This window comes from Haemorhous mexicanus, chromosome 11, assembly GCF_027477595.1.
Source record: "Haemorhous mexicanus isolate bHaeMex1 chromosome 11, bHaeMex1.pri, whole genome shotgun sequence".
In the NCBI taxonomy this organism is placed as follows: domain Eukaryota; kingdom Metazoa; phylum Chordata; class Aves; order Passeriformes; family Fringillidae; genus Haemorhous; species Haemorhous mexicanus.
The window spans coordinates 9,900,205-9,928,164 of NC_082351.1; the positions used below are offsets into that span (position 1 = coordinate 9,900,205).

Below are 27,960 nucleotides of genomic sequence, written 5' to 3' on the forward strand. Positions count from 1 at the left end.
ATAAGCTCCCTCTGGACCTGGGCTTTTAGTCCAGCATGCTGCCCTAGGAAAGAGATGTGTTCCCAGGCCCACTCTGCATCATCTTCCTGTACAGGTTTTGTGACTAAATGCATCCAGCTGTACGAAACCACCGTAGTTCGTCATGGCCTGATGCTGGTGGGACCAACAGGTTCTGGGAAGACAAAGGTATGAGTGAGACACTCTGCTGGCCCCAGCAAACCATCACCTACCTAGTGATGCAGTGGGTTAAGTTTCACAGAAGACCCATACTGGCATTTAAAGCTTCTCTCAGATAGAAGTCAGGGCACAAAGATGCTGACTGTTAGTAATCATTTATAGGCATGGGGAGGTATATTACTGGTTTGCTTTTGAGCTGTGAGATTAGATTGAGGCTCATTAGTTCTGCTGCACATTTCTAAGGCTGCGACATACTTTGACCTCTCTAGGTGCTTCAGGCCTCTTGCACAGAAGATCTAACTTCCTCCTTCGCTGCATATAGAGTGCTTAATTTCTGTGCTTTTATTTCAGCCAGGCATCTCCGTACTATGATATTACCCTTCACTATGTGTCTTTTCTCACTGCATTTGAATGCAGTTGCTGTGAGAGCAAGTGGTTTGTTGTTCTGGAGCCATGGCAGTTAAGTCTCTGTCTGTCCTGCTTTTGCAGAGTTATGAAGTCCTGGCAGCTGCAATGACATCACTGAAAGGTCAGCCTGCAGCCAGTGGTGGGAATTACGAAGAAGTCCGCTACTTTGTACTGAATCCCAAATCCATCACAATGGGCCAGCTTTATGGAGAGTTCAACTTGCTAACGCATGAATGGTAAAGTACAAAACCTTCTTTCCTTTCTTCCAGACAGAAAACACTTTTCTGGTCTTGAGCATCTTCTCTCCAAGGCTGAGAACCGTTTGGGGTGGTGGCATAAAACCAGAAGCGATCAAGTCCTTATCCCCACCAATCTACAATAGCCAGTCACGGCGATTTAAGCTGACATCCCTCATTATGCACTTGGCCCGACTGCCAGCACATGCCCAGACAGTTCCTGCAGCTCAGCTTGCAGCATTACAATAATTCAATAGCTTTGGAGCACATGCCCCTGCTCCTAAGATACAGCAGCTTAAAAACACTTGCTTTGCTTCTGAAGAAAAGTGACCTCTGTACTGCGCACTTGAATTGTTCTGTATGAATACTCTGGTATCCTTGAGTGATGAGGAATGACTTTGAGGCATACAGAGAAATTTCATTCCTGTTGCCAGGGCTCCTGCTTGCTTACATGGTTTGGAAACAAGAACCAATAGCCCACTTGCCCTCTTTATAGCCAGGTCCTACTGCTTATGTTTCCATATGTGACCTGAGGTTGACTTTGCAGCCCACTTTATCCATAAGCTAGGATGTGAGAAGCAGTGTGACTCTCCCTTTGGCCCTGTCAGCCAGCACTTGTCTCAGGGCAAAACTAAAGACTGTGTTCTGTAAAATGAGGGAAATTAAACATATATAAAACTAACTACCTCTAGGAAAAGTGCAAGCCATTAAACATTACTGATTCTGTGACCAGAGCTTCCCAGCTTAGGATGTGGTACGTATTTACTGAAGGACATTTTATAGGAGCTCCAATTAAGCTCAACAGTTTATTTATGATGTGGCTCTACATGGGCATGTCAATGTGACAATAAAGAAAAATACAGCAATTGTGTAAAATATATTTACAGACAAATCCATCTGCTTTAATCAGCTGAGCTTTAGAACAGACTGTTTTGCCTTGATCTCAGTAACAATACCCTGGAAGTCACTAGTGCTATAAAAATAACAAATAATTATTTAATAGCAGGAGTCGAGTCCAGGGTCTGAATGGAAACTCAAGGTTTCCATGTACAGATTAAATTCTTGCTCTCAACAGCCAGCATTCCTTGTGTCTGCTCTCCTGGTCACCAGCTCCAGGACCACCCAGGTTCACAGGCAGCTGAGTATGGGGAACTTCAGTTATGAAGAGGGTAGGGTCATGCTCTTTAGCCTGGATTTATCCTTTTAACCTTGAGAAAAAGAGAAAAAGAGGCACTTCCAAAGAGCAGATAATCTGCCTGTGACCTGAACTGGATGTTAGCAAGGCCTCCTTACTCTTCACTGAGGGCAGAGATGTTAAAGGGAAGCTTGACATCTTATAGTTAAATGACATGAATTTCAGATCCTGATGCCCAAAGAAATTGTTTTGTGGTGTCACTCAGGCTGAAGTGTGTCTCAGTAAAAAAAAGAATGCGGTGAACCTTTCTGCATCTCATGGATAAGGGAGACACGTGAAGCAGGATAAGACTGCCTTTTGTGGTGGGAACTTTGCCATTTTTTTCAGCAAAACCAGAATGGGCCAAGCCCTGCCCTCCTCCTGCCTTTCAGGACAGACGGGATCTTTTCCACACTCATGCGTCGGGGAACCGTGGCCGCTGACTCCAGCAAGAAGTGGTACATGTTTGATGGGCCAGTGGATGCTTTGTGGATTGAGAACATGAACACAGTACTTGATGACAATAAGAAGCTGTGTCTCAGCTCAGGGGAAATCATCAAGATGACAGAGGTAACTAATCCCTCCCACTTTTGCTGCATATAGTCTGTACTTCTTCCTCCCCACACTGAAATATGTATCAAAACTGAGCAGGTCTTTATCCTTTCTTTTCTTTTCTAATTTCTAGGGCATGACCATGATGTTTGAAGTCCAGGATTTGGCTGTTGCTTCCCCTGCCACAGTCTCCCGCTGTGGCATGGTTTATCTGGAACCCAGCATTTTGGGGCTGGACCCTTTCATTGAATGCTGGCTGAAAAATATGCCAGAAATCATGCACCGCTTTGCACAGCAGCTGGCATCTCTCTTCAGGAGATTCCTCCAGGTGAGCAACTGTTCTGTTCCAGCCTTTCCATGTCATCTTGATCGTCAACCAGCCCAGACATGTCAAGGCCCGGATTTAAATGACATTGTGGGAACACTTGCTACTATAATATCTATCATGGAAACTTCTCTGTGAATTTTGTGGCTTTAATAGAGGTTACTCACTGATCTCTGTAGATGTGATCATCTTATTGGTCATTATAATTGGTTTTATTTCATTTCAAAATTATCTTCTGGATAAAACCATCCCTGGTGCAGTTCCATAGCTTAGAGTGGAGTCCCTCCAGGGAGAAGGTTGTGCAAACAAGTCTTATTATTTTTACTCTGCTGATAAGCCATTATTTTAATGAAGAACCTGGAGCTACAAAGGAAGACTCTAAAGGGAGCAAACCATTTAACAGCAGTGATAGCACAAGATTCATGTAACCATTGCAGAGAACCAAAAGGGAGGCCCAGAGGTTTCTTGGTGTTAAGACTGTACCAAGGGGCTCGTCTTGCTTTTCTCCAGTAAAAATGCTGGTACTTGGGATGGAGTTGGAAATGGCAGCATTCTCAGTCATGGTCTCCCTTCTAAACATAACATGATGGAGGTGAACAAGAAGGTAAAACCAAAGATGACTGTGCTGGATGGTGACACTGAGCTGTCCCTGCCTGTCTTTCCAGGAGGCCATCGACTTTTTACGAAGCTCTGTGAAGGAGATAATTACTTCTACAGATGGTAACCTCACAATGAGTCTCCTCGTGCTCTTGGAATGTTTGTATCAGCCTTTCATTCCCATTAAGGTAGATTTTGCTACCTCTATCGCTGTTCCTTGTGTCTGTAACTCTAAAGGACGCTAAGTCATGGAAAGGGTTAGTCACCATAGAACAAGATGTTGGTGTAGAAAGGGCATGCTGTAGCTCATCCACATGGCAGAAGGTAATACAGCATCCAGCAAATCACAGGCAAACCTGGAAGGATTATGCTCTGCCCACTGAAGGAACACAAGATAAGCTCTGTGCCTACCATGCTGGAGGGTAGAGATTCAATTTTATTTATAGCAGAGGGAATTGGAGAACAAGGGGAAAGCAGAGATCAGAGCTGAGCAGTGATGCACTTCAGATTGCAGGTCCTTTGAGAATTAGTATTGAAGAAGGCTGGACAATTTTCAAATTAAAAACCTAAGACTAAATTCTTCTCCCATCTCCTGTAGAGTGACGTTAGTTCAGCAAAGGGAGTCTCTCAAGTACACCAGTGAAACAACAAATTTTAATCCACATAATATATTAACAAGGGCTTTGAAAAACTGGCTAGAAAAAACTACATAGAAGCTGAATAGAATTATAAGCAAATTAAGAAGAGTCTGGGGTTTGCGTGCCATAATTATACCTGTGAACTTTTCTTCTGCTTGTCTCTGGTTCTAAGGGACTTAAGACGATTCCCCGGGAGAAGATTGCTCGTATGGGAGAGCTGATTGAACCTTGGTTTATATTTGCCTTGATCTGGAGTGTGGGTGCAACTGGAGATTCCCTAGGTCGTGAGGCCTTTAGCTCATGGCTCAGGAAGAAGATGGCAAAGGAAAGGGTGAGTAAAGGAAAAGCAGATCTTCTCTCATTATAGAGAAATTAGTAGCAAGGAATGGGGACCAGAGCTGAATGCCTGGAGGCTTTGGATGGACTTCCTGTGGGCATCTGGTATGCCCCTCTCTCAGAGGGACCCCTGGAGCTGGAAGTTCTGGGAGAGACCTGAGCCTCCTGGTGGGTAGCATCCCATAAGTAAAGTTTTCCTTGAAGTGGTGCAAATCCTCCTGTGAATTCAGGTGAGTGGCAGCCAGGTTCATCACAGCTTTATTCTCACAGATCCGCTTACTCTTCCCAGAAGAAGGACTGGTTTATGACTATAAACTGGATGATGCTGGGCTTAGCAGTACTGAAGAAGATCTGGATGAGGACGTCCGTAAAGAGGTAAAATATTTAACTTTTAATTCCAAGCTGGGTAATTTAGGAGGAGGGACCAGGAATCTACACAGTCCTACAGGATATAGTAGGATTTTCTCATTAAGGGCAAAGAAGAAAGGCCTATAGGAAGCAAACAGGAATGTTTAAATCAAAATTAAGCTTTTCATTGAATCAAGAAGGCAGTTTCTTGCCTTCAGAGTTGTGAACCAGATCTTTCAAAGCTGAGCTGAGAGCTGGTCAGGTGAGACCTGAGTGTCTCTGAGAGTGCTCAGAAAAGTGAGGGGTGGCACAGGTGTGGCTTCTGGAAGTCAGGGATGAGCTCATATGGATAGATCTGTCTGTTAGAAAGCAGTGAACAACAGCAGAAGAGCTATGTGCAGTAGAGTCTGGAATAACAGCAAGGCAGATAAATATTCCATCTTTTTCACAAGAGACAGCAATGTAGGGCATGTCAGGGTCATCTTGACTGACAGTCACCAGACTCTGGGCTAAAAGGAATTTAAGGAGGAGGGAAAATGCTTCCCCTTCCTGAAATGAAACAAAGAATGACATGACTGTCAGATGCTTAACAGAAGGTGCCAGTGTGGTCTCTGTGGGAAGGCCACATGGGGTGGTCGGGAATGCAGATTTTCTCCTGTGTTCTCCAGCACTGGCCTGGAAGAAGCTCTATCTCATTTGTATAGTGGCCTCTGGGAGGCTCATCTGCAGCTTCAATCTAGCACAAGAGATCCATATCTTGTACAAGTAGAAAACCTCATGTGCCTCTGAATGTGACAGGTGATGGCATGGAACAGGAAGACAGGAGCCCAGATAAGCCCCCTTTGGCCCTCTGCCATGGGCAGAATTCCTAATATTGCAGATATCACAAGTGCTCCATCCTGCTTTGATCCAAATTCTCAGAAGGGAGGGCAGGTATGTTGCTCCGGTGGCAATGACCTCTAAGTCTTGGGCTTTGTCCCTCCCAAAAGTAATGAGTCAAACACTCTCAGCATTTCCATACAGAAAGGTAAGGGTGGCAAGGCTCAACAGAGGGGCTGGAAACCTGAATTTCTCATCAGAATCTGAGCTATTACACGAGGAGCAGTGACAGGGAAAATAGCAGAAAGAGTTTTCCTTTTCTTAGAAGGGATAGATGCTCTCTCTAAATAGACTCCAATCTTTCAGGTGCACTGGGAGGTGTGGCTGGATGCTTCAGCAAAGTTCACCATGGTTCCAGACACCAACTTCTGTGACGTTATTGTGCCCACGATAAACACAGTCCGAATGGCCTATCTGCTGGAGCTGCTGCTTACCAACTATAAGCCAGTACGTGCCCAACCTTGTTTTTGAATTTTTGATTCAACATCTTCTTGTCCCAGTGCAGTCAGAACTTTACAGCTGCCTAATACTTTGAGATTATTTCCCACTTCCATGGATTTGTATTTCTCTGCGCCAAATCTGTGCTTAAGCACTAAGAGTTATCCATTCAGTCCCCAGGCACCATGTCAACACCCCAAAGGGATATCAACATGCAGTTGTTCAACCAAAATACAGCAATTGCTAGATAGCCCATCACCATTCCTCTTTACCTGTTTCCTACAGTTCCATTTTGTACTTCTCTGGTTGGATTCCATCCACACCAAGAGATTTTGGTGTTGGGCAGCTGACCTTATTGAAGAAGCAAGCCCAAGAGTCCTGTCCCAACCTTCAAAAGCTTAAAAGAGCAGTAACCTGTATTTCCTCCAGCCAGTCTCAGAGTTCTGGGAAATGCAGGCTGCTTGCATATGATTATATTGCATTGCTGATTGTGCTTCTAGGTTCTTTGCATTGGTCCCACTGGCACAGGGAAGACTCTCACAATTGCAGACAAGCTCTTGAAGAACTTGCCTAACAAATACGTCGCCCACTTCCTGATGTTTTCAGCACGCACCTCTTCTAACCAAACCCAGGATCTCATCGACAGCAAACTGGATAAGAGGCAAGATTCCTTTCTGTGTGTGCAAAGGCAGTATCCCTGAGCTCAGTGTTTCTATCAACTTGACTATTTCGTTTCACCGCAAGACCTGAAGGGGCCCTGAGCACATATAGCTGTGGATAACATGTAGGACACACAGCACATCTGAGCTGGGATTGTGAGAGCCAATAATAGCTTGTTATAATGGCAAGAAAGTGAGAAGGATTAGTGAGGGTTGGTAAATTCTAGTTATTCCAGAAATACTACATTTCACAGCACAGGTGTTTGCAAATCCTGGTGTGGGATCTTTACAGAAAGTGATGAAGGGAGCAAATGTGGCTGCCCACCCGCAGTCCCACTCCCCACAGTAAACAGCTTCCATTTCACCTCCCTGGTCAGCCACTGGTTTGAAGTTTCCAACAGATTCATGGGCTCAAGCTTTGCTTTTATTTGCACCCATTTACTCCTTGGCATTGTGCATAAGCAGACAAAATTTCACTTGGAGAGGAGCCAGTGCCTCGAACATTGCTCCAGATCTTTTCAGTGCAAAGGCCCTTACAAAGTATTGTATCAAGTGTAAAAAATAGCTGAAACTGTTGACTCAGAAAGCATCTGGAGAAAAACAACATGCATTTGAATCAAGTTAGAAGTACCTTTCCTGTGTCCTGACACGGGTTCTGTCCTTGCAGGCGGAAGGGAGTGTATGGGCCTCCAGTTGGTCGGTATTTCATATTTTTTATTGACGACTTGAACATGCCCATGCTGGAGCAGTATGGAGCTCAGCCTCCCATCGAGCTGCTGCGGCAGTGGATGGACCACCACGGCTGGTACGACCGCAAACAGATCGGTACGACCCAGATCCCTGGCCAGAGCTCTTGGCAACACTTGGCCTGTTAGAGATGTGTACCTGCCCTGGAGATTTGTGGTGAGGGATTTTAGCTACAACTCAGCACTCATTCCTGATTTTGCACTCTCAAAGGTACGTTTAAGAAGCTGGTAGATATTAATTTTGTCTGTGCCATGGGACCTCCTGGAGGGGGAAGGAATCCTGTCACTCCACGCCTCACTCGCCATTTCAACTACCTCTCCTTCACTGAGATGGATGACAGCAGCAAGAGGAAGATCTTCTCCACCATCCTTGGCAGCTGGATGGGTAAGTCCTGCAGAAAACTGTCACCTTCTTCTCACGTTGGAAGTCACCTTGATGACAATGGAGTTTGGAAGGGGAGCAATTAATATTGATGATCTGATCAAAGTGTTGAAAGCTGGAACTTGCAGTAGTCACTCAAAGATGCTTTAGGGAAAGTGTTTTATGAGGCTTAGCAAACAGAGAGTTCATACCCTATTTAGTCTCAGGGCCAAACTCTGCTGGTGCAAATCAGCAAACTTCAGCTTTGCCTTTGACAGTTTCAAAACGTAATCATATAGCCTGGGCCTTTCAAAGAGGATTTTGTTTGTGATGGGTGATGCAGATATTCTTAACCTCAGCAGGTAAAGCTGGAACTAATTTTTTGTCTTTTTTTAGATGGACTCCTAGGAGAAAAGAGTTACAGAAATCCAGTGCGTAAGTAAGAGCAGAAAGATGAGAGAGAATGTGAGCAGAACAAGCTGGTGAGCACAGCATGGCACAGCTTACCTGTGCATTCAGCAGACAGACACTTGTCCAGACAACAGCCTTCTGTGGAAGCAGAGCCTTCTGTTACTCTCCATCTGCTGCAGCCTGTGGACAGCTGAGCAGGGTGGATCTGAGCATGGTGCTACAGCCACCATGAAAAAAGGGTTCATTTGGAGTGAAATGAGTCCTCTCATACTTGACAGGGTGGGAATTGAGGATCATCTTTGCAAATATGCCCTCATCTGCAAATCTGCCAGTAGAAAGGAGTGAGAATAGTCAGCTATGGGAGAAGCAAAGCAGAGCTCTCTGAGTGCTTGCAATATTCAGAAGCACCAGTACCTGACTGTGATCTCAGGGGCACACTGAAACATCTAGCTGTGATTTAGAAAGAAATTAAAAGATTTTTGAAAACATGCAAAAAAGTGCAAAATGCTGGGGTGTCACAGGGCTCTACTTCTCCAGGAGTGTTTGTAATAAACTTCATTGGGAGAAAAAAATAATTATGCTCTAAAACTGGCAGCTGTGTTTAAATCTTGCCAGACTATTGCATAAGAAATTATTCCTCAGTGGCTTTGCATTTGCTGAGCATAATGAATTGCAGGGAGTTTAGCTAAGAGGGCACTCACACCTTCTAGCTTAAAAGTAGCTGAGATTTCACTGCAGGAGTGTAAGGAAGGAGAAGGAAAACCTGTCTGGAATATTTCAGGTAAGCATCAATTACCTGTCTGGCAGTGCCTCCTCTGTTCCTGGGGGGCATGAAGTCTTCACACCACAGAATGACTGTAAAGCATTCCTCCACCCCCAAATCTGGTTCGCATTAGTTGATAAAACCATTGGCAGCTGTCCGCTGCAGTGAGCAGGTGCTTGGACACGTCCCTCACTGTCTCTCAGAAAAAAGCAGAAAAAAGTGTGTTCCTGCCCAAGTGCTAGCCAGCACCTCTGCCACTCAGTGCCACCTTCCTGCGCCACAAAGGCCTTCTCAGCCCAGAATTACCATCTTAACATCCTCTCTGACTACTTCTGTCTCTGCAGCGGGAGCAGATGCAGTGAGGGACTTGAACGAGCCCTTAGTCGATGCCACGATCTCCGTGTATATGACCATCACATCCCAGCTGCTGCCCACACCAGCAAAGTCACATTACACCTTCAACCTGAGAGACCTCTCAAAGGTGTTCCAGGGCATGCTCATGGCTGAGCCTGGCAAGGTCGAGGTGAGTCTTCCCATCAGCACAGCCCTGCCACCCAGGGCAGGACCAGAAATCACAGAGTCACAGAATGACTAGGTTGGAAGAGACCTTCAAGATCATAGAGTCCAACCCATGTCTTAACACTTCAACTAAACCCTGGCACCCAGTCCCACATCCAGTCTTCTTTTAAACACATCCAGGGATGGCAACTCCACCACCTCCCTGGGCACACCATTCCAGTATTTATCACTCTTTCCATAAAAAACTTTTTCCTAATATCCAACCTATCCCTTGGCACAGCTTAAGACTGTGACCTCTGGTTCTGTCTCTCTCTCTGTCTCTGGTTCTGTCTCTGGAGAAAGAGACCAACCTCCACCTGACTACAACCACCTTTCAGGGAGCTGTAGAGTGATAAGATCACCCCTGAGTCTCCTTTTTCTCCAGGCTGAGCACCCCCAGCTCCCTCAGTGGTTCCTCACAGGATTTGTGTTCCCAGCCCCTCTCCAGCCTCGTTGCCTCCTCTGGACACGCTCGAGCATCTCAAGGTCCTTCCCAAACTGAGGGGCCAGAGCTGGACACAGCACTCCAGGTGTGACTTCACCAGTGCCAAATACAGGGAAAGAATGACCTCCCTGCTCCTGCTGGCCATACCATTCCTGACACAGGCCAGGAGCCGTTGGCCTTCTTGGCCACCAGGGCACACTGCTCGCTCATGTTCAGTCACTGTTGACCAGTACCCCCATGTTCCTTTCTGCCTGGGCACTGTCCAGCCACTCTGTCCCCAGCCTATAATGTTGCAGGGGGTTATTGTGGCCAAAATTTAGGACTTGGCACTTGGACTTATTAACTTCATCCTATTGGACTCTGCCCATCCATCCAACCATTCCAGGTCTCTCTGCAGAGCCTTCCTACCCTCCAACAGATGGACACACAGTCCCAGCCTAGTGTCATCTGCAAATTTACTAATTTACTCAATACCCTCATCCATGTTGTCAATAAAAATATTAAACAGAACTAGCCCCAGCACAGACCCCTGCGGGACACCACTGATGACTGAAATGTTCTCGTTGAGGCCTCATTCACAGGCCTGCAAACAGGCTTCAATTTTCCATTGAAGATGCATTTTAATATTGCTCAAGGGGTGTGTTGGCCTTCCCTTTTACTATTGCCTGATACCAGTAGCAGCCAGACACCCCCTTCATCACAGTCCTTCCTTGGCATGGAAGCAGGTGAGTGGCCACAGGGAGTCAGTAGGACATAGCCCACACATTCAGGGCTGGGTGGAACCATGGGGGATCAGACAGGGACCAAGTAGGGGCAGAGGTGTTGTCCTATTACCTGCTTCTGCCCTTTCAGCTCTCCTGAGGACCTTGCTGTGGCTCTAGTCTGGCAAATAGAGACTGAATTATCACAGGAAGTACTTAGGACCCTAGGTACTATAGGTTCTGTGCTATCAGCCAAATAAAAGGATCTTTCAAAAAACACACAAGAAAACCATACAAATTGAATCAAACTGGTGAAAGATAAGAACAAAGAACATAAAATTTAAATCTCTCAAAGAAAGCCCGACATATGGACAACTAGAGGGGGATAAACTGATGCTGTAATGAGCTCTCTGCAAAGCAGCTGTTTTGACAAGAGTTGTTTCTGAGAGGAGAAGGGAAAGCAGCTTCCTCCGCCCAGTTCTTTCTCTGCTCCAGTTGCCTTGTAATGGGAGTGGAGCTGGCAACACGCTGGGCAGAAACTGGCTTTGCTGACAGCAATGCTCATAACACTTCTCTGCTTCTCTCACGGGGGCTGTTTTGCTGGGATTTCCTACCAGAACAAAGAGCACCTGCTGAGACTGTGGTACCATGAGAGCTGCCGGGTCTTCCGTGACCGCTTGGTCAGTGATGAGGACCGGACCTGGTTTGACAACCTAATGACAGAGAAGATGGTGGAGTTTGGAACCACTTTTGAGGAGGTCGTTCCCACACAGCCAGTTCTGTTTGGAGACTTCATGGAGCCAGGTGCCAATGTCAAAGTGTACCAAGCAATCGAGAGCCAGGATAAGGTAAGGACCCTGGGAATTATGTTGGGAACTACGTTCACATCTTCCCAGTCTTCTACAAAGAAAGGAAAACAGTAATAGTAACAAGAGTGGTGCTTTAATTAGAGGTGTCTGAAACTACAAACCATCCCAGGGGTCTCCTGTGGAATCCTACCACATATATGAATAGTGACTGTATTAGTTGTGATGGGCAGTTGAGGTGGAACAAGCTGTCTCTGCATTGCAATCCTGGAGGCAGCCTGCTATGCGAAATCTCCCAAATGAGTCACACTTGGGACTGAAAAGTGAAATTTGCTGGAAAGAAATGGCACATTACCCCCAAACAATACTACTTTCGCCATTAAAGACTTCACAACTGACCTTTACAAGTAATTAATGTTACTGCCAGACTCCCTGTTGGAGAAGATACTGGGAGTACTTGGATAGTGGTAATTAAGCAAAGGCAATGAGTGGTGCGTTTTGCACTCATTATCAGAAACAGATGATTATTCTGTTGTCTCTCCTCTTGCGATAGCTGTGTGACAAGGGCTGGTAATTAACTGAGCTTTCCAACCCCTATTGCAAAGTAGGTAGGCCTGTCCCCCACCAAGGTGAGCACAGCTGGGACAGCCAGACATAGAGGCAGCTGCACAGTCCCCACTGATGCACACGGGACTTTGGCATCTAGGCAGGGATCTCAGCGCTGTATGAATTCCAGCTGGTGTTACTTTCCCAGCTTCACAGTGAGATTGCTGAGGGGGTAGGATCCAATCCCAGATGTCTTCATGCTTCATCTCCTTTTCTGGCCTGAGGGTGCTGTTGAGGGGAGCCCTGGGAAGGGCAAGAGAAACTGCTCCTGCAGCTCTTCCATGTGATGGCTGGGCTGGGAGAGGAGTGTGCTCCTCTACTCATCTACAGCCAGTGTTGTTTTCTTCCCCAGCACCTGTGCTTTCCAGCCAGAATCATAACCACAGGATTCAGCAGCATGCAGTGGTCAGCTATAGAGCAAGGAAACTAACCCAGAGGGAGGCCCTGGAGCAGTATGGATCAGGCAGCCATAAGCTCTTTTATTTTGAACTACACCCTGCTGTTTCTCGAGGCAAACAGCACAGTTGGGAACAGCAGACTGTAGTCACTTGCCTGAGTTAGTTTAAGGTCACCATTGAGCAGCTGCTGCCACCACCACTAACTAAATTCAGCCCATCCAATGGCAGTTCCTTAGGAGCCCAGAGGAGAGCTGCTCCCAGACTCTGTTAAGCCCCAGGCTCTGCCCACCCCTACTCCTGGCTGTGCCAGCAGACAGTAACCACCCCACACACAGAGTTGCTTTTATCTGGTATCCACAACTGAGTGTTTCTGCCCACAGCTAAAGGTGGTGATTGAGGACTACCTGGAGGAGTACAATCAAAGCCACAACCCAGAGCTGAAGCTGGTACTGTTCATGGATGCCATTCAGCACATTTGCCGCATCAGCCGGATCCTGCGGCAGGCTCCGGGGAATGCCCTTCTCCTGGGGGTTGGGGGAAGTGGGAGACAGTCTCTCACCAGACTGGCATCTCACATGTAAGTAATGCACTCCCACCTATGCATGGAACGGGGAGCAGCTCCATTGGGGCTGCCTTCAGAGAATCTCTTTTTCTGCCCTTCCCCACTGCCAGTTGCGTGTTTTTCTGGCTGCTGACTCCTCAAATGAGTCAAGAGCTAGGACTCAGTTAACATGCACATCTGCACTGGGTTTCTGGCTAGCTCAGGTATCTCTGCTTTGTGTAAAACATGCTCCTGGGTTGGTGGCTGTCATCGGTGAACAAGGACAAGCATTTGCTCAGGACTCGCTGTAGGAGAACAACCTGTTTGAGTCCTTTCACCCTGAGTCGACAAGACATACTGGGAATTGACAGAAGAGAATGTTTTAATTTGATGTAACTCCACAGGCTTCTTTTTCCTTTAGGGCAGAAAATGAATGTTTCCAGATTGAACTGTCCAAAAATTATGGCATGGCCGAATGGCGAGAGGATGTAAGGAAGATCATGATGAAGGCAGGCCTTCAAAGTCTACCCAAGACCTTCCTCTTTGTAGACACACAGGTACAGGACTATTAGCATGGTGGATTCCATCTCAGAAAGAGTCAGAAACACATGTCTAAGCTCACTAAATTCCCCTACAGGGTATTAAGGAACTTGACAAAACCAGACACAACTTATATTTCTTCATCATCATCATCTTATAAAATAGCCCCAGGGAAACTAGAGGTGGTGCATTAATTGCTAGAGGGTCTGTAGAGCTGTGTGTGAGTGGGTGGATTCTCTCTTGCTCAAGGAAGCTTCTTTCAGCTCCATCCAATGGTTTGGTAGGCACAGATTTCAGCTCTCTGAAACTAACCACTACTGGCCACTGATATTAGTAGTCCTAGGTAAAATGATTCTTTCCCTTTTCAAAAAGAGAGTAGATTTAGGACCTTACACCTGCTGGTTCCACAGGATAATGCTAGCTGTAAACTGTAACTTGCTAATGAGTAGGCCAATTTCCACTTCTGGAATCACAGTTATGTTCCCCATAGGCTTTTTTACTGCCTTCATTATCATAGGAACCATTCCCTTGTGGCAGAGCCCTAAGCAGTGAGATGAGCATCAGTCAAATGCTACTTGTTCTTGCAGCCTTTTCCCTGCAGTGAGAAGCATATGTGGGAGCAAAGGGGCCCAGGAGGATGCGTTTAGTCAAGGAGATGGATGCTGTATATTTCTGATGTAGCAAAGGTGGAGAGGTGAATGTAGCACTGGAGGGAGATCATCCCACAGCCTGTGACACATCCCTACAATTACTCTGTCTCCCACATTGATAAGCTTTATTCTAATAATGAAGTGTTCTGTGCTGGAGGAACAAAGACCTGGAGGAACCAAGGTGTCTGGGGTCTGGCTGCAGAGGCAGGGAAAAAGAGCCTGAGCTCAATTTATCTATAAGGAGACAGGGAATGGGCAGAAGGATGTTTGTTCTCAAATACACCTTCCCACCCCTGAAATGGCTGAAACATGGCTGTTTAATTGGAAGTGCTGGACAAGAGCCAAACCATCACAAAAATTGTTTCAACTGAGGCTGAGGGCTGTATTTATGCAGAAATTATCTCCATGGCACGTGAGACATGAATGTTTTCTGACTTAAGAAACTGCCTTTTTTTTTTTTTTTACTATCTACTTAGATTAAAAGTGAATCCTTCCTCGAAGATATCAACAACTTGCTCAACTCTGGTGACATTCCCAACATTTACAATCCTGAGGAACAAGACCAGATCATGACAGCCATGAAGCCCATTGTTCGAGATCTGGGCCAGCAGCCCACCAAAGCCAATTTGATGGCTGCATACGTAGCGCGGGTTCGCAGCAATATCCACATGGTCCTGTGCATGAGGTACACTTCAGGCCTACACCTCCATGCTTTTAATGCTAATTATTCCCTCCTTATCCTTTGCCTTTCATCACTGTGTAATGGGATCTTTATTTCCAAGCCTCAGCCTTCGGAGAAGGAGGAAGAATAGGAGTATGGCTTGCATAACACCTTCCCCTAGGACTAGAATTTATTTTTTTTATACTTTGCTGGTCTCAAGATGAAGTTTGAATTTTTCAAGAGTATGATAATGTGTGATTCAGATGAAACAAAAGGTGCCTCCTCCTCTTGGCACCATTGAATTTGGGGCTCAGTTGCACCATCTTTACTCATTAATCCAATGCATAGTCCATAACCAGCTTGCTCCCTTGCAGGAGGGATACCAGAAGGTACAGGGCATTCTCAGTGCAAGAACAAGTAGAAAAATCAGGGCCACGGATATGGTTTGTTGATGGGATCTCTGCATGCACCTGCTTGAAATAAACTTCAGAACCCATCTATTTTTTTTATCCCTTAAATTTGTCCCTAGAGAGGCACCCATAAAACATCACCCTACTACCATCTTAATACTTCCAGAATCTCCTGAGCCAAGGAATGAGCTCAGACATACACCTTTGGGCACGCAGCTCACTGCCTGAACTGTCGTTCCTCTTTTCTCTCCTTCGCTGGGTGTATTGTTGTCTCTCTTGCTCCACAAAGTATCAGGGTGGTTCTGTAGAAGGAAGGATATTTTGTCCTGGATGTAGAGCCAGCTGTAACACATCTTCTCTGCACGCCTTGCCCTCAGCCCGATCGGAGAAGTGTTCCGTGCACGCTTGAGGCAGTTCCCCTCTCTGGTGAACTGCTGTACCATTGACTGGTTCAATGAGTGGCCTGCTGAAGCCCTGCAGAGCGTGGCCTCCTCCTTCCTGAATGAGCTCCCACTCCTTGGCAGCAGCAATGAGGACACCAGCGGGATGGTACGTGCCACACACGAGAGTACTCTGCTCCCACATGTTCAGTGTGCTGTGCCTCTGCATACGCCAAGACAACAGGTGCAGGGCTCACCTTCAGAATTGTCCTAGCCTACAGCAGAAATGTTCCATGGCAGGATCATTCAAATGCAGAGCTGCATCGCTTTTGTACGTCTTGAAACGGGCTTGGCCATTTGTCAGCCCTCTGAGGCACTAAAGCCCCCACACACACTTAAGCACTGCTGTGGCTGTATGGTTTGGTTCTTCATAAGCCCCTTTTGCTCTCTCTGGGCATCACATAGATTTGCCTTTCACATGTTCAGTAGTGAATGTTTCTTTCCTTTGTTTCCTTTCCTTTTTCCTTGTAGATTCAAGTATGTGTAGCAATCCACCAGAGCGTGGCAAAGAAGTGCCAGTTGTTCCTAGCAGAACTGGGCAGACACAATTATATCACTCCCAAAAGCTACCTGGAGTTCCTCAGCATCTTCAGTTCCCTCATTGGAAAGAAGCAACAGGAACTGAAGACAGCCAAGAACAGGATGCAAAGTGGCCTAGACAAGGTTTGTCCCTCATACCTAGGAAAGTTTTGGGGCCATCCCTTATGCAGTGAGGCCACCCTCTGAGCAGTGCATTTACAGCTGCAGAGATGCAGTGAGAGTCCTACACGCGTCCTGTGTAACAGGAAGAAATCAGGCTAAAGCAAGGGAGAACTATGCCTTCTTCCAGGGCGAGGCTTTCTGAAGGTCTGAGTCTGTAACAGCTCTAAAGAATAATGATCCCCAGTCTTTGGGGACCACAGACCTCTGTGTAGCTTGGCTCTCAGGATGTTCCTTATTAACCTTGTAATTGAAAGGCCTCTGACAGAAACATTGTCCTGCTGCCTCACTGCCACGAGCTTATGAAGTAATGCCTAACACGTGCAGGCAGCACTAGGCACTACTGGTAATAAGCACACCAGTGTCAGATTGTTGCTTAAGCAGGACCCAGGGCAAGACCCGTGCTTTGCACAGCCCAATGCCTGGCAGGGAGCACCCTCCAGAGCAGCACAGCCCTGTCCTAGGGCTTTCCATGGCTGCTGCCCCTGCTCTGAAGTCTGATTTGCTCCTACAGCTCCTGCGAACAGCAGAGGATGTAGCGAAGATGCAGGAGGAGCTGGAGTCCTCCCGCCCTCTCCTGGCACAGGCAGCCAAGGACACCGAGGCAACCATCGAACAGATAAAGGTACTGCTGCAGGCAGCCCTGCACTGACTCTGCTCAGACTGGGCACAGGCTGGAGGGGCCTGGCAGGGATTGTGCAAAATTCTGCTTGATCAGAAGTAAAAACGCCTCAGATTGGCATGGCAGATATTTGTTCAGAGCTGCAGTGACAGCACCAACTGCCTCCTGCTGGGGTCCTGCTCTGCTGCTGGTGAGCACCAGTTGTTGCAGAAGCAATGGCTCCCGTGCTCCTGTCTGAAAGCACCACCCAGGGTCGGTTAGCCGAGCTCCCAGGCACTTGCAAGCACAGTCTAGCAACACTAACACAGTCCTGAGGTGGCCTGAGCAGCTCTAAGCCAGGCTCATTGTTGAACAGGATCATTCCTCCACATCCCATCCCCAGGGAGCTGCCCCAGCTGCAGCCTGCCCCCCAGCCTTCAAGGACCATCACACAGTCACTCATGCCACCTTAGAAGAGGGAACTGTTTGTATTGGATGTCACTCCCTGCCTGTCTCCTACTGTGGGATGGTCACACTGGGACAGGGAACAGGTACACTAACATAATACAGCTCTGCATGCAGAGTGGAAAGAGTCTGCTATATTCCACATTATGCCTCCTGGTAGTCTTTTAACCCTTGGGGTATGCAGAAGTGACAGTTTTAGAAACAACCCTCTAAGCAGATCTTCCTATTCCTCCATCTCCCTATATATTTGTAACTCTATGCATCCTCTACTTGTGCCAATAGGAAAATGGGCAAAGCAGCTAATTCCTGCAAGACTAACATCATTTCAGGCACAGCCAGAGCTGGAGCTTGTGGTTGGTTTATACAGGCTGACAAAAACCTTCTCCCAGTATGGTGCAGGAAGGGCATTCCCTGCAGCAGTTAGGTCCCTGAGGTCTGCTGGAAGAAGACACACAAGCTGCCAGGACAGCTGTGATCCTTTCCTTGCAGTGCCAAGCCAAGCTCTGCCACCAGCATGCTCCTGAGGCTGTCTCTGTTGCAGGTGGACACAGCTGTGGCTGAAAAGACAAGAATTGCTGTGCAGGCTGAGGAGGCAAAGGCCAATGAGAAAGCTCAGACAGCCCAAGCCATTGCAGATGATGCTCAGAAGGACTTGGCTGAAGCCCTCCCAGCCCTAGATGCTGCTCTTGCCAGCCTGAAGAACCTCAACAGAAATGATGTTACAGAGGTAACTGTGTCAAGGGAGAGGGTGGCAGAGCTGGGTCTGCTCAAGGACAGCATCTCCTTTGCAGCAATTCCCTTTCAATAGTCTTGCAACACCCCCAGCCTTTCCCTCCATCCGTCCATCCATCCATCTCCATGGGCTCACCCTGAGCAGCTCCTCACCCTCTCTCCTTCAGATTGAAGGGCAGAAAAAGACAGTAAGTGGCCCCTGGGTGTTTCTAGCATGTCCTGGAGAGGCTGTAGAGGAGGGCTCACCCCACATGCCTGTCCACGGGGGTAGGCAGCAGCTACCACCAAGCAACCCCAAGTACTGACTATGTAATACAGGGACAGAGCTGGCAGCACCCTGAACCTGCAGGCTCTTTGAAAAGGAGTCCACCAAAGGCAGAGAAGAGGCAGCAGGCTGAATTCAACGAATACTGGCTTGAAATAGGCTAGTGGGAGAAAGAAGGGTGATTCTGAACCTGCAAGCATCACAGCCAAGACAGCATACTCTAAATACAGATTTCACCACACAGAGACAGGCTTATTGCTCTGCAGTTGTGAGTAACAGACCTTTTTATTCTCCCAAAAACACACAAAACCCCTTTCCTCAGAAAGTTGGGAAAGACACAGACAGTGTTGGTTCACTTGCCCCCAGCACCCATCCTTTTGTAGAGCTGGCACAAGAAGTGTCTTGTCTGGCCAAGGCTTCCAAAGCCACAGAATGCATCAATTTCTTACACATCATCTAAACCAGCCCCCAGAAACTCTGTATTTAAAGATTAAGCTCCTAGTTTCTTTTAAATCCAGCTGCCAGGTCATGACCTAAGTAACCTGTCACCAGAGCAGAGACCACCAGAGTTCTTTCCCAGTCCAGAATTAGGGACCCAGCCCAGCAAAAAGAGGACACCACTACTGTGGCAGGGAGCAAGGATCCCTTTGACCTACTCCTTTCCATAGGGCAGCTCCCTTGAAGGTCCCTTGGAGAAAGTTGTTGCCTGCTTCTCCAGCTCCTCCACCTCCTGTCTCAGCCTGTCCTCATTGCAGTAAAAATGCACATAAAGGCTGCGCTCTGCCTGCACGATGGGGTTCTCCAGAGACCTGCGCTTCACCTCCAAGTCACTCAGGAGGTCTGTCAGCTTTTCATAGAGGTCATCCTGCATGATGATCAATTGCTGCATCAGCTCAGAGATCTCCTAAGGAAGAGCCCAAACTCATGTGAGCATGGAGAAATAAGGGGATTTTCCTAATGCCTGTGGAACAGCTCAACCCCCCAGAAACAAACTACCCACCCAGGTCTGGCCTCCAAACTCTCCCCCAGTCCAAGGAGCAGAGATGGCTTACTGGGACGCCTTGGCTAAGGCACTCCAATCTCAATGCTGAACAGCACACGTGAGACACAGTGAGAATCACCTTTGTCCCATAGCCAGACACTGCCTCACTGGAGGGTTTTGGGACAAGGCAAGGATCAGGCCAAGCTTCCCTCCCTTTGAGGGACCTGAGAGGCAGCCAGGTGACCATCCTGCACCCAGGGAGGATGGCAGGGGGTCCCCAGTGCTGACCTGCTGCCACCCAGCAAGGCCCAGGGGAGGGGGAGTGCTGCCTTACCGGCGAGGAGAGCTGCAGCTGGTTGGAGCTGCTGTACAGTTGGTGATAGAGCATTTCCATGGAGGACTCCAGGGCAGACACCTGGTGCATAGGAGCTTCCAGCTGGGCTTCCAGTGTCCTCTTGTCCTGAACCAGCTGGAAGCACTTGGCTGCCAAGGCCGCATAGCTGCGGAAGGGCTGCTGCTTCTTCTGGTCCTTCCCCACCACCATGTCCCAGAGCCTGTGAGAGAGGACAGCCAGCCAGAGCTGTGAGTGCAGCACCAGTACTGAGCAAAAACAGGGCTCTGAGGTTATTGTGCACTATAAGACTGGGATACAAGCTGATGTGTGTCAGCAGTGAGAAGACAGCCGCTCCTGGTGAGCATCCCATGTCACTCTGGGAAGAGCTCTGGGAAGAGCTCCATAAAGAAGCAGGCTGGCTCAAGAGCCAGTGTGTGATATCTTTTTGGCAGACACCAGCACCAGCTACTCCAGAACTGTGTGAGGAAGACTGAGAAGACCCAGTCAATGCAAGACACTTAGTCAGAGAAAGGTCTTGCTCTAAGCAGCTTGTGATTTCTTAGGGCCCAGTACCCTTCTCCATGGCTGAGGACTTGCCTCTACACTCTCTACCTTAATAATCTAGAAAAAACTTCTGTTCTCTGTACTCATTGCATCCTCCAATACTTTGCTTCATCAGTCCAAGCCAGCCAGAAAGAAGCAGATCTGGGGAATTTCACACCACCATGGAGTCACAGTGGCTCTGCACTGGCAGAAGAGCACTGCTGGTCTATTTGGTAGCTTGGGTCTGCTGCCTGTTTCAGCCATTCCCGTGCCACTGTCCCCACACCTAGCTTGTTCTTCAAGCTCAGAGCCCCCAGGCCCTTACCGTACAGCAGTGAGGTCTTTGGGGTCTATCCATTTGGGTGGATGACCCTTCTGGGAGGGGCTGGCACCTCTGAAGTAGATCTGCTGCTTCTGCAGCCTGGTCTGGGATTCCCTTGTGACGGTTTCGATCTTCTCCAGCCAAGCAGCCTTGTGTTCCAGCTCCTTTCTCTCCTGTTTCAGCTGGAGCTCCAGCAGGTCGAGGCGGCTGTGCTGGCTCAACAGCCATGCAGCCGCCTCCTCCTGCCTCCTGGCAGTGTCCTGGAGCCGGGCAACTTGCAGGCTGAAGTGCCTGTGCAGGACGGGCAGGCAAAGGCGGCGTGCCTCTGCCTGCAGCAGGGGCGGCAGCCGCTGTGCCAGCATGCACGCGATGTCTGAGCACAGGGTGTGAAGCTGCCTCTGCAGCTCTGCAGCCTGGCTCTGCAGCTCGGCCTCCACAGCCTGCTGGGCAGGGGACACAAACAAACAGCCTGGTGGCACTGTGCTGCCTGCCCCTGCCACCCCCTCCCAGCTTGTCAGCTGGGCTCCAGTGGTTAGCAGGAGGCACAGGCAGACCCTGCCAAGGAGGATGGTGGAGGAATGGGGGCACTGGCCTACCTGGTTATCCTCAAGAGCTTCCAGAGTCCTCTGGGCCCACTCCAGCGCAGCACGGGCACCTTCCACTTTTGCTGCTGTGACTATAACCTCCCTCCGGGCACAGATATGAGCTGTCTCTATTTGGCCCAGCTCCTTCCAGAAGCTGTCTTGGTCCTCCAGCAGCTCATCTTCATCAGTCCCAAGATTTTTTGGCATTGATGTTTTCTTGGTGTCCCTTCTCTCTGTGACTTCCTGGCTGCCATCTCTCTCTTCACTCTCCATGCTCAACATGTCTTTCTCATTCCCTCCCTCTGCTAGGAGCTCTGCCTTTGAGCCTTGAACCAATTTTCCCCAGTTTTCTGGTTCCCCCCCACACAGTGTTTTTGTGCATTCTTGATAAGGAGCTCCTCTTCTTTCTTCTGGTATTTCACAGTAAGAGCCCATTTGTGTCTCAGCCTCCAGCCCTTCTTTCAGGCTGCTCTCTCCCTGTGCACTTGCTTCCCAAACATCTGGAGCCTGAACACTCTCTGGTAGGACCTGCTGGATGAAGCTCTCAAATGCATCAGTGGCCTGTTGTTCTTGCTCCAGGTAAGGAGCAAGATCCATCTGGCACAGCAGTGTTGGCAGCTGGCTCATCCCTATGCTCCCAGGAGACTCTGACACCTGCTTTGCAGCCTTGCCCACCTGGCTCAAGACAGCTCTGGTTTTGGAGATCTTTGCTTTCAAGTCCATGTGAGCCACCCTCAACTCCTGCTTCACCACTTTCTCCTCTTCCTCCAAATACTTCTGCTCCTGCTGCAGCTTGTTTGTCAAAGCCAACAGCTTCCTGTACCTCCAGAGCTGGCAGTCACGGTGGTGCTTCAGCTCCTGAAGCTCCTGCTGCAGGGCCTCTTGAGAGGGCCCCTCATCCACTCTTGTGCTTGGGAGCTGCAGGTCCTGGCAGCACAGCTGCAGGGCCTCCTCCAAGGCATCACCTTCCAAGATGGGTTTACCTGCAGCCAGCAGGGCCTCATAGGCCTCCACCTCAGCTGGGCTCAGCACGTTCTCCTCACCCACTGTGCTGCAGAACCACTCAAGGAACTGCTTTGTCTCAGGGCAGTCAAAGAGCCACTCAAAGTCCTTCTCACAGAGGGTGTCTGCATGGGGGTAGATCAGCCTCAGCTTTGCCATAAAGTCTGCTGCTCTGTTGACAGTGTCCAGTGGGAAGGCCTGGGAATACCTCCAGCTGAACATGGCAAGGATGGTCAGCACTAGAAGGGAAAAAGCAGCAGGGAGTCATCCTCAGGGGTCCTGACACCCACAGTCATCTCAAGGCTGCTGCAAAAGCACTGCTAGGTGCCTGCTTGAGGCGTGACTCAAGCAGTCCCTCCACGAGTACTGAAGACCAGCTCATTGCTATGATGGGGTACAAGACAAATGGGAGCCCACAGAACAAGGGAGAAAGCCTGCCTGTGCCCCATTTCCATAAAGCCTTCTCCCTAAGGCCATCCAGATTTATCTCCTTTGCCAAGACATATTCAGCCATAGGGACACACCTATTAGAGTAGCAGAGCAGGCTTTTGCAGCCTATGTTTAGTTTGCTCCATGCCCTTTCTAATAACCAGCTTTCCCTTCAAATGCCTCTGTCCTTCCTGCCTGTGTACTGCATCCTTGAAGTCCTGCCTCTGTTCCTAGTCTCCTCTGGCCCAGCTGAGGGAGGGATGAGCACCCCATCTCCCAGAGAATCAGGTTAACCCCATTTTCCATTTGGGCTTTACAGGTACGAGCCCTGCAGCGGCCTCCCCCTGGTGTGAAGATTGTGATTGAAGCTGTCTGCATTATGCATGGAAAAAAGCCCAAAAAGGTGGCAGGAGAAAAGATAGGCACGAAGGTGGATGATTACTGGGAGCCAGGCAGGGCCCTTCTCCAGGACCCAGTGCAGTTCTTGAACAGCCTGTATGATTATGATAAGGTAAGCAGTGGCAGAAGGAAGCTGTGACTGGGATGAGGTATTGTCTCACAGACATCTTCTCACAGCAGTAACAAACTGAGCTCATTGTGGGCAGCACCCTTCAGCACCACCAAGGACAAGGGTGTATTTGGCGTGGAAGCCCTTATGTGAGTTGGGTGCTTCATTGCCTTGGGCAATGGGACCCAGACACACAAGTCTTCACATTCTGTCCCCCTGCTCTTTTGTGGGAAGGAGCAAGATAGAAGTGGTATGGGAAGGGATTTACCCAATCCCACAGTTGTGTCTCCCAGACCTCAACATGCAGTGATTTGATTCCTCTTGCTTCAGTTTGATGCCTTGACCATCCTGTCAGGTCCTGGGGTGCTGCTGCCTCTTGGGGAAACCCTTAGGAGATCAGTGATGAGCATGCTAGAGATCTGACTGAGGAGAGTCTCCTTCTCTCCCACTGTTCCTTGCAGGACAACATTCCAGACAGTGTGATTAAGGCCATCCAGCCCTACATTGACAATGATGAGTTCCAGCCAGCTGCCATTGCCAAGGTCTCCAAAGCCTGCACCTCCATCTGCCAGTGGGTGCGTGCCATGCACAAGTACCACTTTGTGGCCAAGGTCGTGGAGCCCAAGCGGGTAAGAAACTGTGTGACCCAGCTGCCTTCGGTGTTCAGGAACACAGTACTGGCAGCTCCCTTCTGCAGGAGATGCTGGGAATCACTACATTCTGCATGTTAGGACATAATGCCTTTGTCATCCAGGGACTGGATTGACTGAGATAGAGATATCAGTAGCTAGTACTTATCAGCAAGAGCTTTTATGGGAAACTAACTCTTGCTTCAAGATCTCTGGCTTTTGGGGGAAGAGCCTGACCACATTCCCACTGTTTCCTTGGGCATCTCCCCAGAAAGCCTTGCGGGAGGCAGAGGAGGACCTGCGTGCCACCCAGCTGGTCCTTGACGAAGCTAAGCAACGCCTGAAGGAGGTTGAAGATGGCATTGCTGCACTGCAAGCCAAGTACGAGACCTGCAAAGCCAATAAGGAGGAGTTGGAGAGGAAGTGTGAGCAGTGTCTGGAGAGATTGGCCCGTGCTGACGTGGTAAGGGACAGAGCTAGCTTCTGCCTGCTTATATGAGGCAACTCAATTTCAGATCAAGCAGCACAGTAGTGAAAACATCCATGTGCCTGCAGCTCATGACAATCCTAGACTAAAGCTACCTGCCCTGATCTCAGCAGCTCAACAGGACTGGAAAGCTAAGCTAGCCAGGCACTGATGTAAAAAGCTGCTGTCCTCCTGTGCACAGCTTCCTCAGCTAACAATAGGTCTCCAGGACATCTGAGAGCAGCCCAGTAATCCCAGGATTGAGTGCTTAAAGCCAAACAGTATTCAGAAGATGTCAGGTCCACCCCAGCCTCTGGTCACCAAAGTCACCTGCCCCATTACCCAGAGAGCAGCAGGTCCAGGACACAAGGTTAGACCTCACAGCACCTCTCACATGTGCAACTTATCCCACAGCTCATCAACAGCTTGGCTGATGAGAAGGTGCGCTGGCAGGACACTGTGGAGAGCCTGGATGACAAAATCAACAACAGCTCTGGGGATGTGCTGGTTGCAGCTGGCTTTGTGGCCTACCTGGGCCCTTTCACAGTAAGTGTGCACTGGTCAGCACCAGTTTGCAGCTCTGCTGTCCTGGCCATGGAGAAAGAATAGGACACAAGGGTGCAAGATCCCTCCAGGATCTCTGTCCACTTGTGCAAAAGGCTGCACAGGACCTATTTGAATGGGAACAAGAGGGTTTAGGTACTCACAACAGACTAGCTGCAACTTAAAGAAAGGCTGTGATGGTGTTTCTCATGGCAGGGAGACTACCGTGCAGCACTGTCCACAGAGTGGATGGAGGAGCTGGCCAAAAACAACATTCCCCACAGCGAGGATGCAAGCCTCATCAACACCCTTGGAGACCCCGTGGAAATCCGCTCTTGGCAGGCAAGTATCAAAAAAAAAACCCCAAACCAAACAATACTTGAGGAAGAAGGGGCCTCAGGTAAAGTCCAAAGCTGTCAGCTCAGCACTCACCAGGATTCCCTGGACCAAAGGACAGGCCCCCACACCAAGCAGCTGGATAATGGTCACACTGCAGAACTGAAATTGCTGCCAGACCTGGGCAGCAGCAAAAATGCCATCCTGCCTTGCCCTGTAAGGCTTGTCCTTTACCAGTGCCAGGCCCAGAGCCAAGCTCTGGCCATAGCCTGCCCAAGCCAAGTACCTTCACCACCATCCCCTGTCCACCCACTGGGAGCACTCAGGGGCCAGGGCAGCAAGGGCTTCTCTCTGGTCACCTATGTGCACTACCAGGTGTCCCAACAACTTTTTCTACCCTGTTAGATTGCTGGTTTACCCAACGATGCCCTGTCTGTGGAGAACGGGGTAATAACCCGATTCTCCCTGCGCTGGAATCACTACATAGACCCACAAGGACAAGCAAACAAGTGGATCAAGAATCTGGTAAGAGCTGTGGGGAGGAAAGCCAGATCTGCCAGGACAGAGGAAACAGCTTTCTGTCAGGAGCTGTGCAGAGCAACCTCAGGCTTTGGGCTCTAGAGCTGCAAAGCCCCATGCTGTGCCAGCCCAACCCAACCAGCACCAGTCTCCACATCCACATTCATCCCAGGTGGATTTCCCTTCTCAGGGAAAGCAGCACAGGACAGGAAGAGCCCTCATACAAGCAAGCAAGTCCTATTCCCACTCTGATGGGTGTCCACTAACATTCTGGGAGGCTTTACCTCACAAAACAACATCAGCATCTCCTATAATGGTTTTTTACCACAGAGGGATTAGGGTGGCATTACCTGGCTGCTGAGTATATTCCCTTCTGCCAAAGTGCTGAAAACAGTGACCAGTGCCTCTTCTGCCCTTTTGAAGGATCAGGCAGGAGGCTGAGGCAGCTGCTCCTGCTTTGCTCCCTGAGAGCTTTTCCCACCCACCTGCTCTCACTTTGTAGGCTCTGCCCTGAATTAGTAGTGTGGGGCTCCAGAGGGGTATGGCTCTGTGAAGATTGTCCCTCTCTGCCCCCCCCCACCCCTTTCTGCTGTCTCATTTAGTTGTCTCTAGTGCCTGCTGATAAACTGCCAAAATAGCCAAAGTCTAGCTGAGCAAGAAAAGCTATTATTTCTGCTGCCTCAGGGAGCTAAATCAGGCCAGTGAGAGGTGTACTGTGCACCAGAGCTGGATGTGAAGGTGTCAGAACACCACAGAAACCCTGCCCTCCCCTGCTGCCTTTCAGGAGAGGGAAAACAGCCTGGAGGTGGCCAAGCTGAACGACCGGGACTTCCTCTCCACTCTGGAGAACACCATTAGCTTTGGGAAGCCCTTCCTGCTGGAGAATGTCGGCGAGGAGCTGGATCCGGTCCTTGAGCCTGTCCTGCTGAAAGAGGTCTAGTGTCTCCCCTTGGCAAGGAGGGCAGGGGGTGCCTGGCTGAGCTGTAAGGGGCCAGCTGGCCAGGGTACCATGGGGTAGGGTATGCTTGTAGGTCTCCATGGGCAGGCAGAACTCACATGGATGAGTCCCATGCCTTGGCCAGGGCTCCAACACCCTGACAGCCTCCTGCACACACTGGTGCTCTGCCAGCAGGCATCTCTGCCTGGGAGGCAGGGCCATGAAATACAGCTGCTGTCTTCACGTTCATGCCTTTAGTTCCACAGGGAAGCTTGGAGCTCCTCTGTCCTGAGAGCCTTCTGACTCTCCTGACTGCAGAGCCCAGGGCAGAGCAGGATGCCTTCCCTCACAAGAGGGAGCCATCCCAGCCTTCCTGTATTTGTCCTTCTCTGGTACAGACCTTCAAACAGCAAGGCAGCACCGTGCTGAAGCTGGGGGATACAGTGATCCCCTACCATGACGACTTCAAGATGTACATCACCACCAAGCTGCCCAACCCTCACTACAGCCCTGAGGTCTCCACAAAGCTCACCCTCATCAACTTTACCCTCTCACCCAGGTATCTGCTTTTACCCTATTAGTTGACCATGCTGCTCAGCCTCATTCTGCAGTCCTCAGACCCTCAGGCATGTTGCCCCCTCACCTGCCACCCTCACTTCCGTGGCTTTTGTTGTAGTGGCTTGGAGGACCAGCTCTTGGGAGAAGTGGTGGCTGCAGAGCGGCCTGACTTAGAAGAAGATAGAAACCAGCTAATTGTTAGCAATGCCCAGATGCGTCAGGAGCTAAAGGTGATAGAAGACCAGATCCTCTATCGGCTCAGCACTTCTGAAGGAAACCCTGTAGATGACTTGGAGCTCATCAAAGTGTTGGAGGCATCCAAGCTGAAGGCAGGAGAGATCCAGGTCAGAAGTGAGAGGTGGTGCTGTCCCCCCTGCAGCTGTGCATCCCATGCCAGCACTCCACTAACCATGACATCGCTTCTGTCCTCCAGGCCAAGGTGGTGGTGGCAGAGCAGACAGAGAAGGACATCAACATCACCCGCATGCAGTATGTGCCTGTGGCTGTCCGCTCGCAGATCCTCTACTTCTGTGTCTCAGACCTGTCCAACGTGGACCCCATGTACCAGTATTCACTCGAGTGGTTCCTCAACATCTTCCTCTTGGGGATCCGTAACTCTGAGAAAGCAGGTGCCTGTCCAGAACAGCCCTCTCCTCTCCTCTCCTCTCCTCTCCTCTCCTCTCCTCTCCTCTCCTCTCCTCT

The 27,960-nt window shown here is 49.2% G+C and overlaps 1 protein-coding gene across 1 annotated transcript in view; it reads left to right on the plus strand.

Annotated features, from left to right (window-relative positions):
* The window catches only part of DNAH1 (dynein axonemal heavy chain 1), a 67,803-nt gene that overhangs the window by 32,847 nt on the left and 6,996 nt on the right, over positions 1–27,960 (plus strand). Inside the window, exons 33-63 of the mRNA XM_059856931.1 lie at positions 95–186; positions 667–821; positions 2,388–2,565; positions 2,681–2,875; positions 3,538–3,657; positions 4,280–4,438; positions 4,714–4,818; positions 5,977–6,117; positions 6,609–6,769; positions 7,435–7,592; positions 7,725–7,898; positions 8,271–8,309; positions 9,393–9,571; positions 11,370–11,600; positions 12,943–13,139; positions 13,525–13,660; positions 14,770–14,978; positions 15,742–15,913; positions 16,276–16,467; positions 17,018–17,128; positions 18,111–18,296; positions 23,082–23,273; positions 23,732–23,899; positions 24,171–24,362; positions 24,780–24,911; positions 25,125–25,250; positions 25,650–25,769; positions 26,548–26,697; positions 27,099–27,259; positions 27,377–27,602; positions 27,692–27,887. Coding sequence (XP_059712914.1) covers positions 95–186; positions 667–821; positions 2,388–2,565; positions 2,681–2,875; positions 3,538–3,657; positions 4,280–4,438; positions 4,714–4,818; positions 5,977–6,117; positions 6,609–6,769; positions 7,435–7,592; positions 7,725–7,898; positions 8,271–8,309; positions 9,393–9,571; positions 11,370–11,600; positions 12,943–13,139; positions 13,525–13,660; positions 14,770–14,978; positions 15,742–15,913; positions 16,276–16,467; positions 17,018–17,128; positions 18,111–18,296; positions 23,082–23,273; positions 23,732–23,899; positions 24,171–24,362; positions 24,780–24,911; positions 25,125–25,250; positions 25,650–25,769; positions 26,548–26,697; positions 27,099–27,259; positions 27,377–27,602; positions 27,692–27,887 — 4,953 coding nt within the window. The remainder of the gene's footprint in view (positions 1–94; positions 187–666; positions 822–2,387; positions 2,566–2,680; positions 2,876–3,537; positions 3,658–4,279; positions 4,439–4,713; positions 4,819–5,976; positions 6,118–6,608; positions 6,770–7,434; positions 7,593–7,724; positions 7,899–8,270; positions 8,310–9,392; positions 9,572–11,369; positions 11,601–12,942; positions 13,140–13,524; positions 13,661–14,769; positions 14,979–15,741; positions 15,914–16,275; positions 16,468–17,017; positions 17,129–18,110; positions 18,297–23,081; positions 23,274–23,731; positions 23,900–24,170; positions 24,363–24,779; positions 24,912–25,124; positions 25,251–25,649; positions 25,770–26,547; positions 26,698–27,098; positions 27,260–27,376; positions 27,603–27,691; positions 27,888–27,960) is intronic.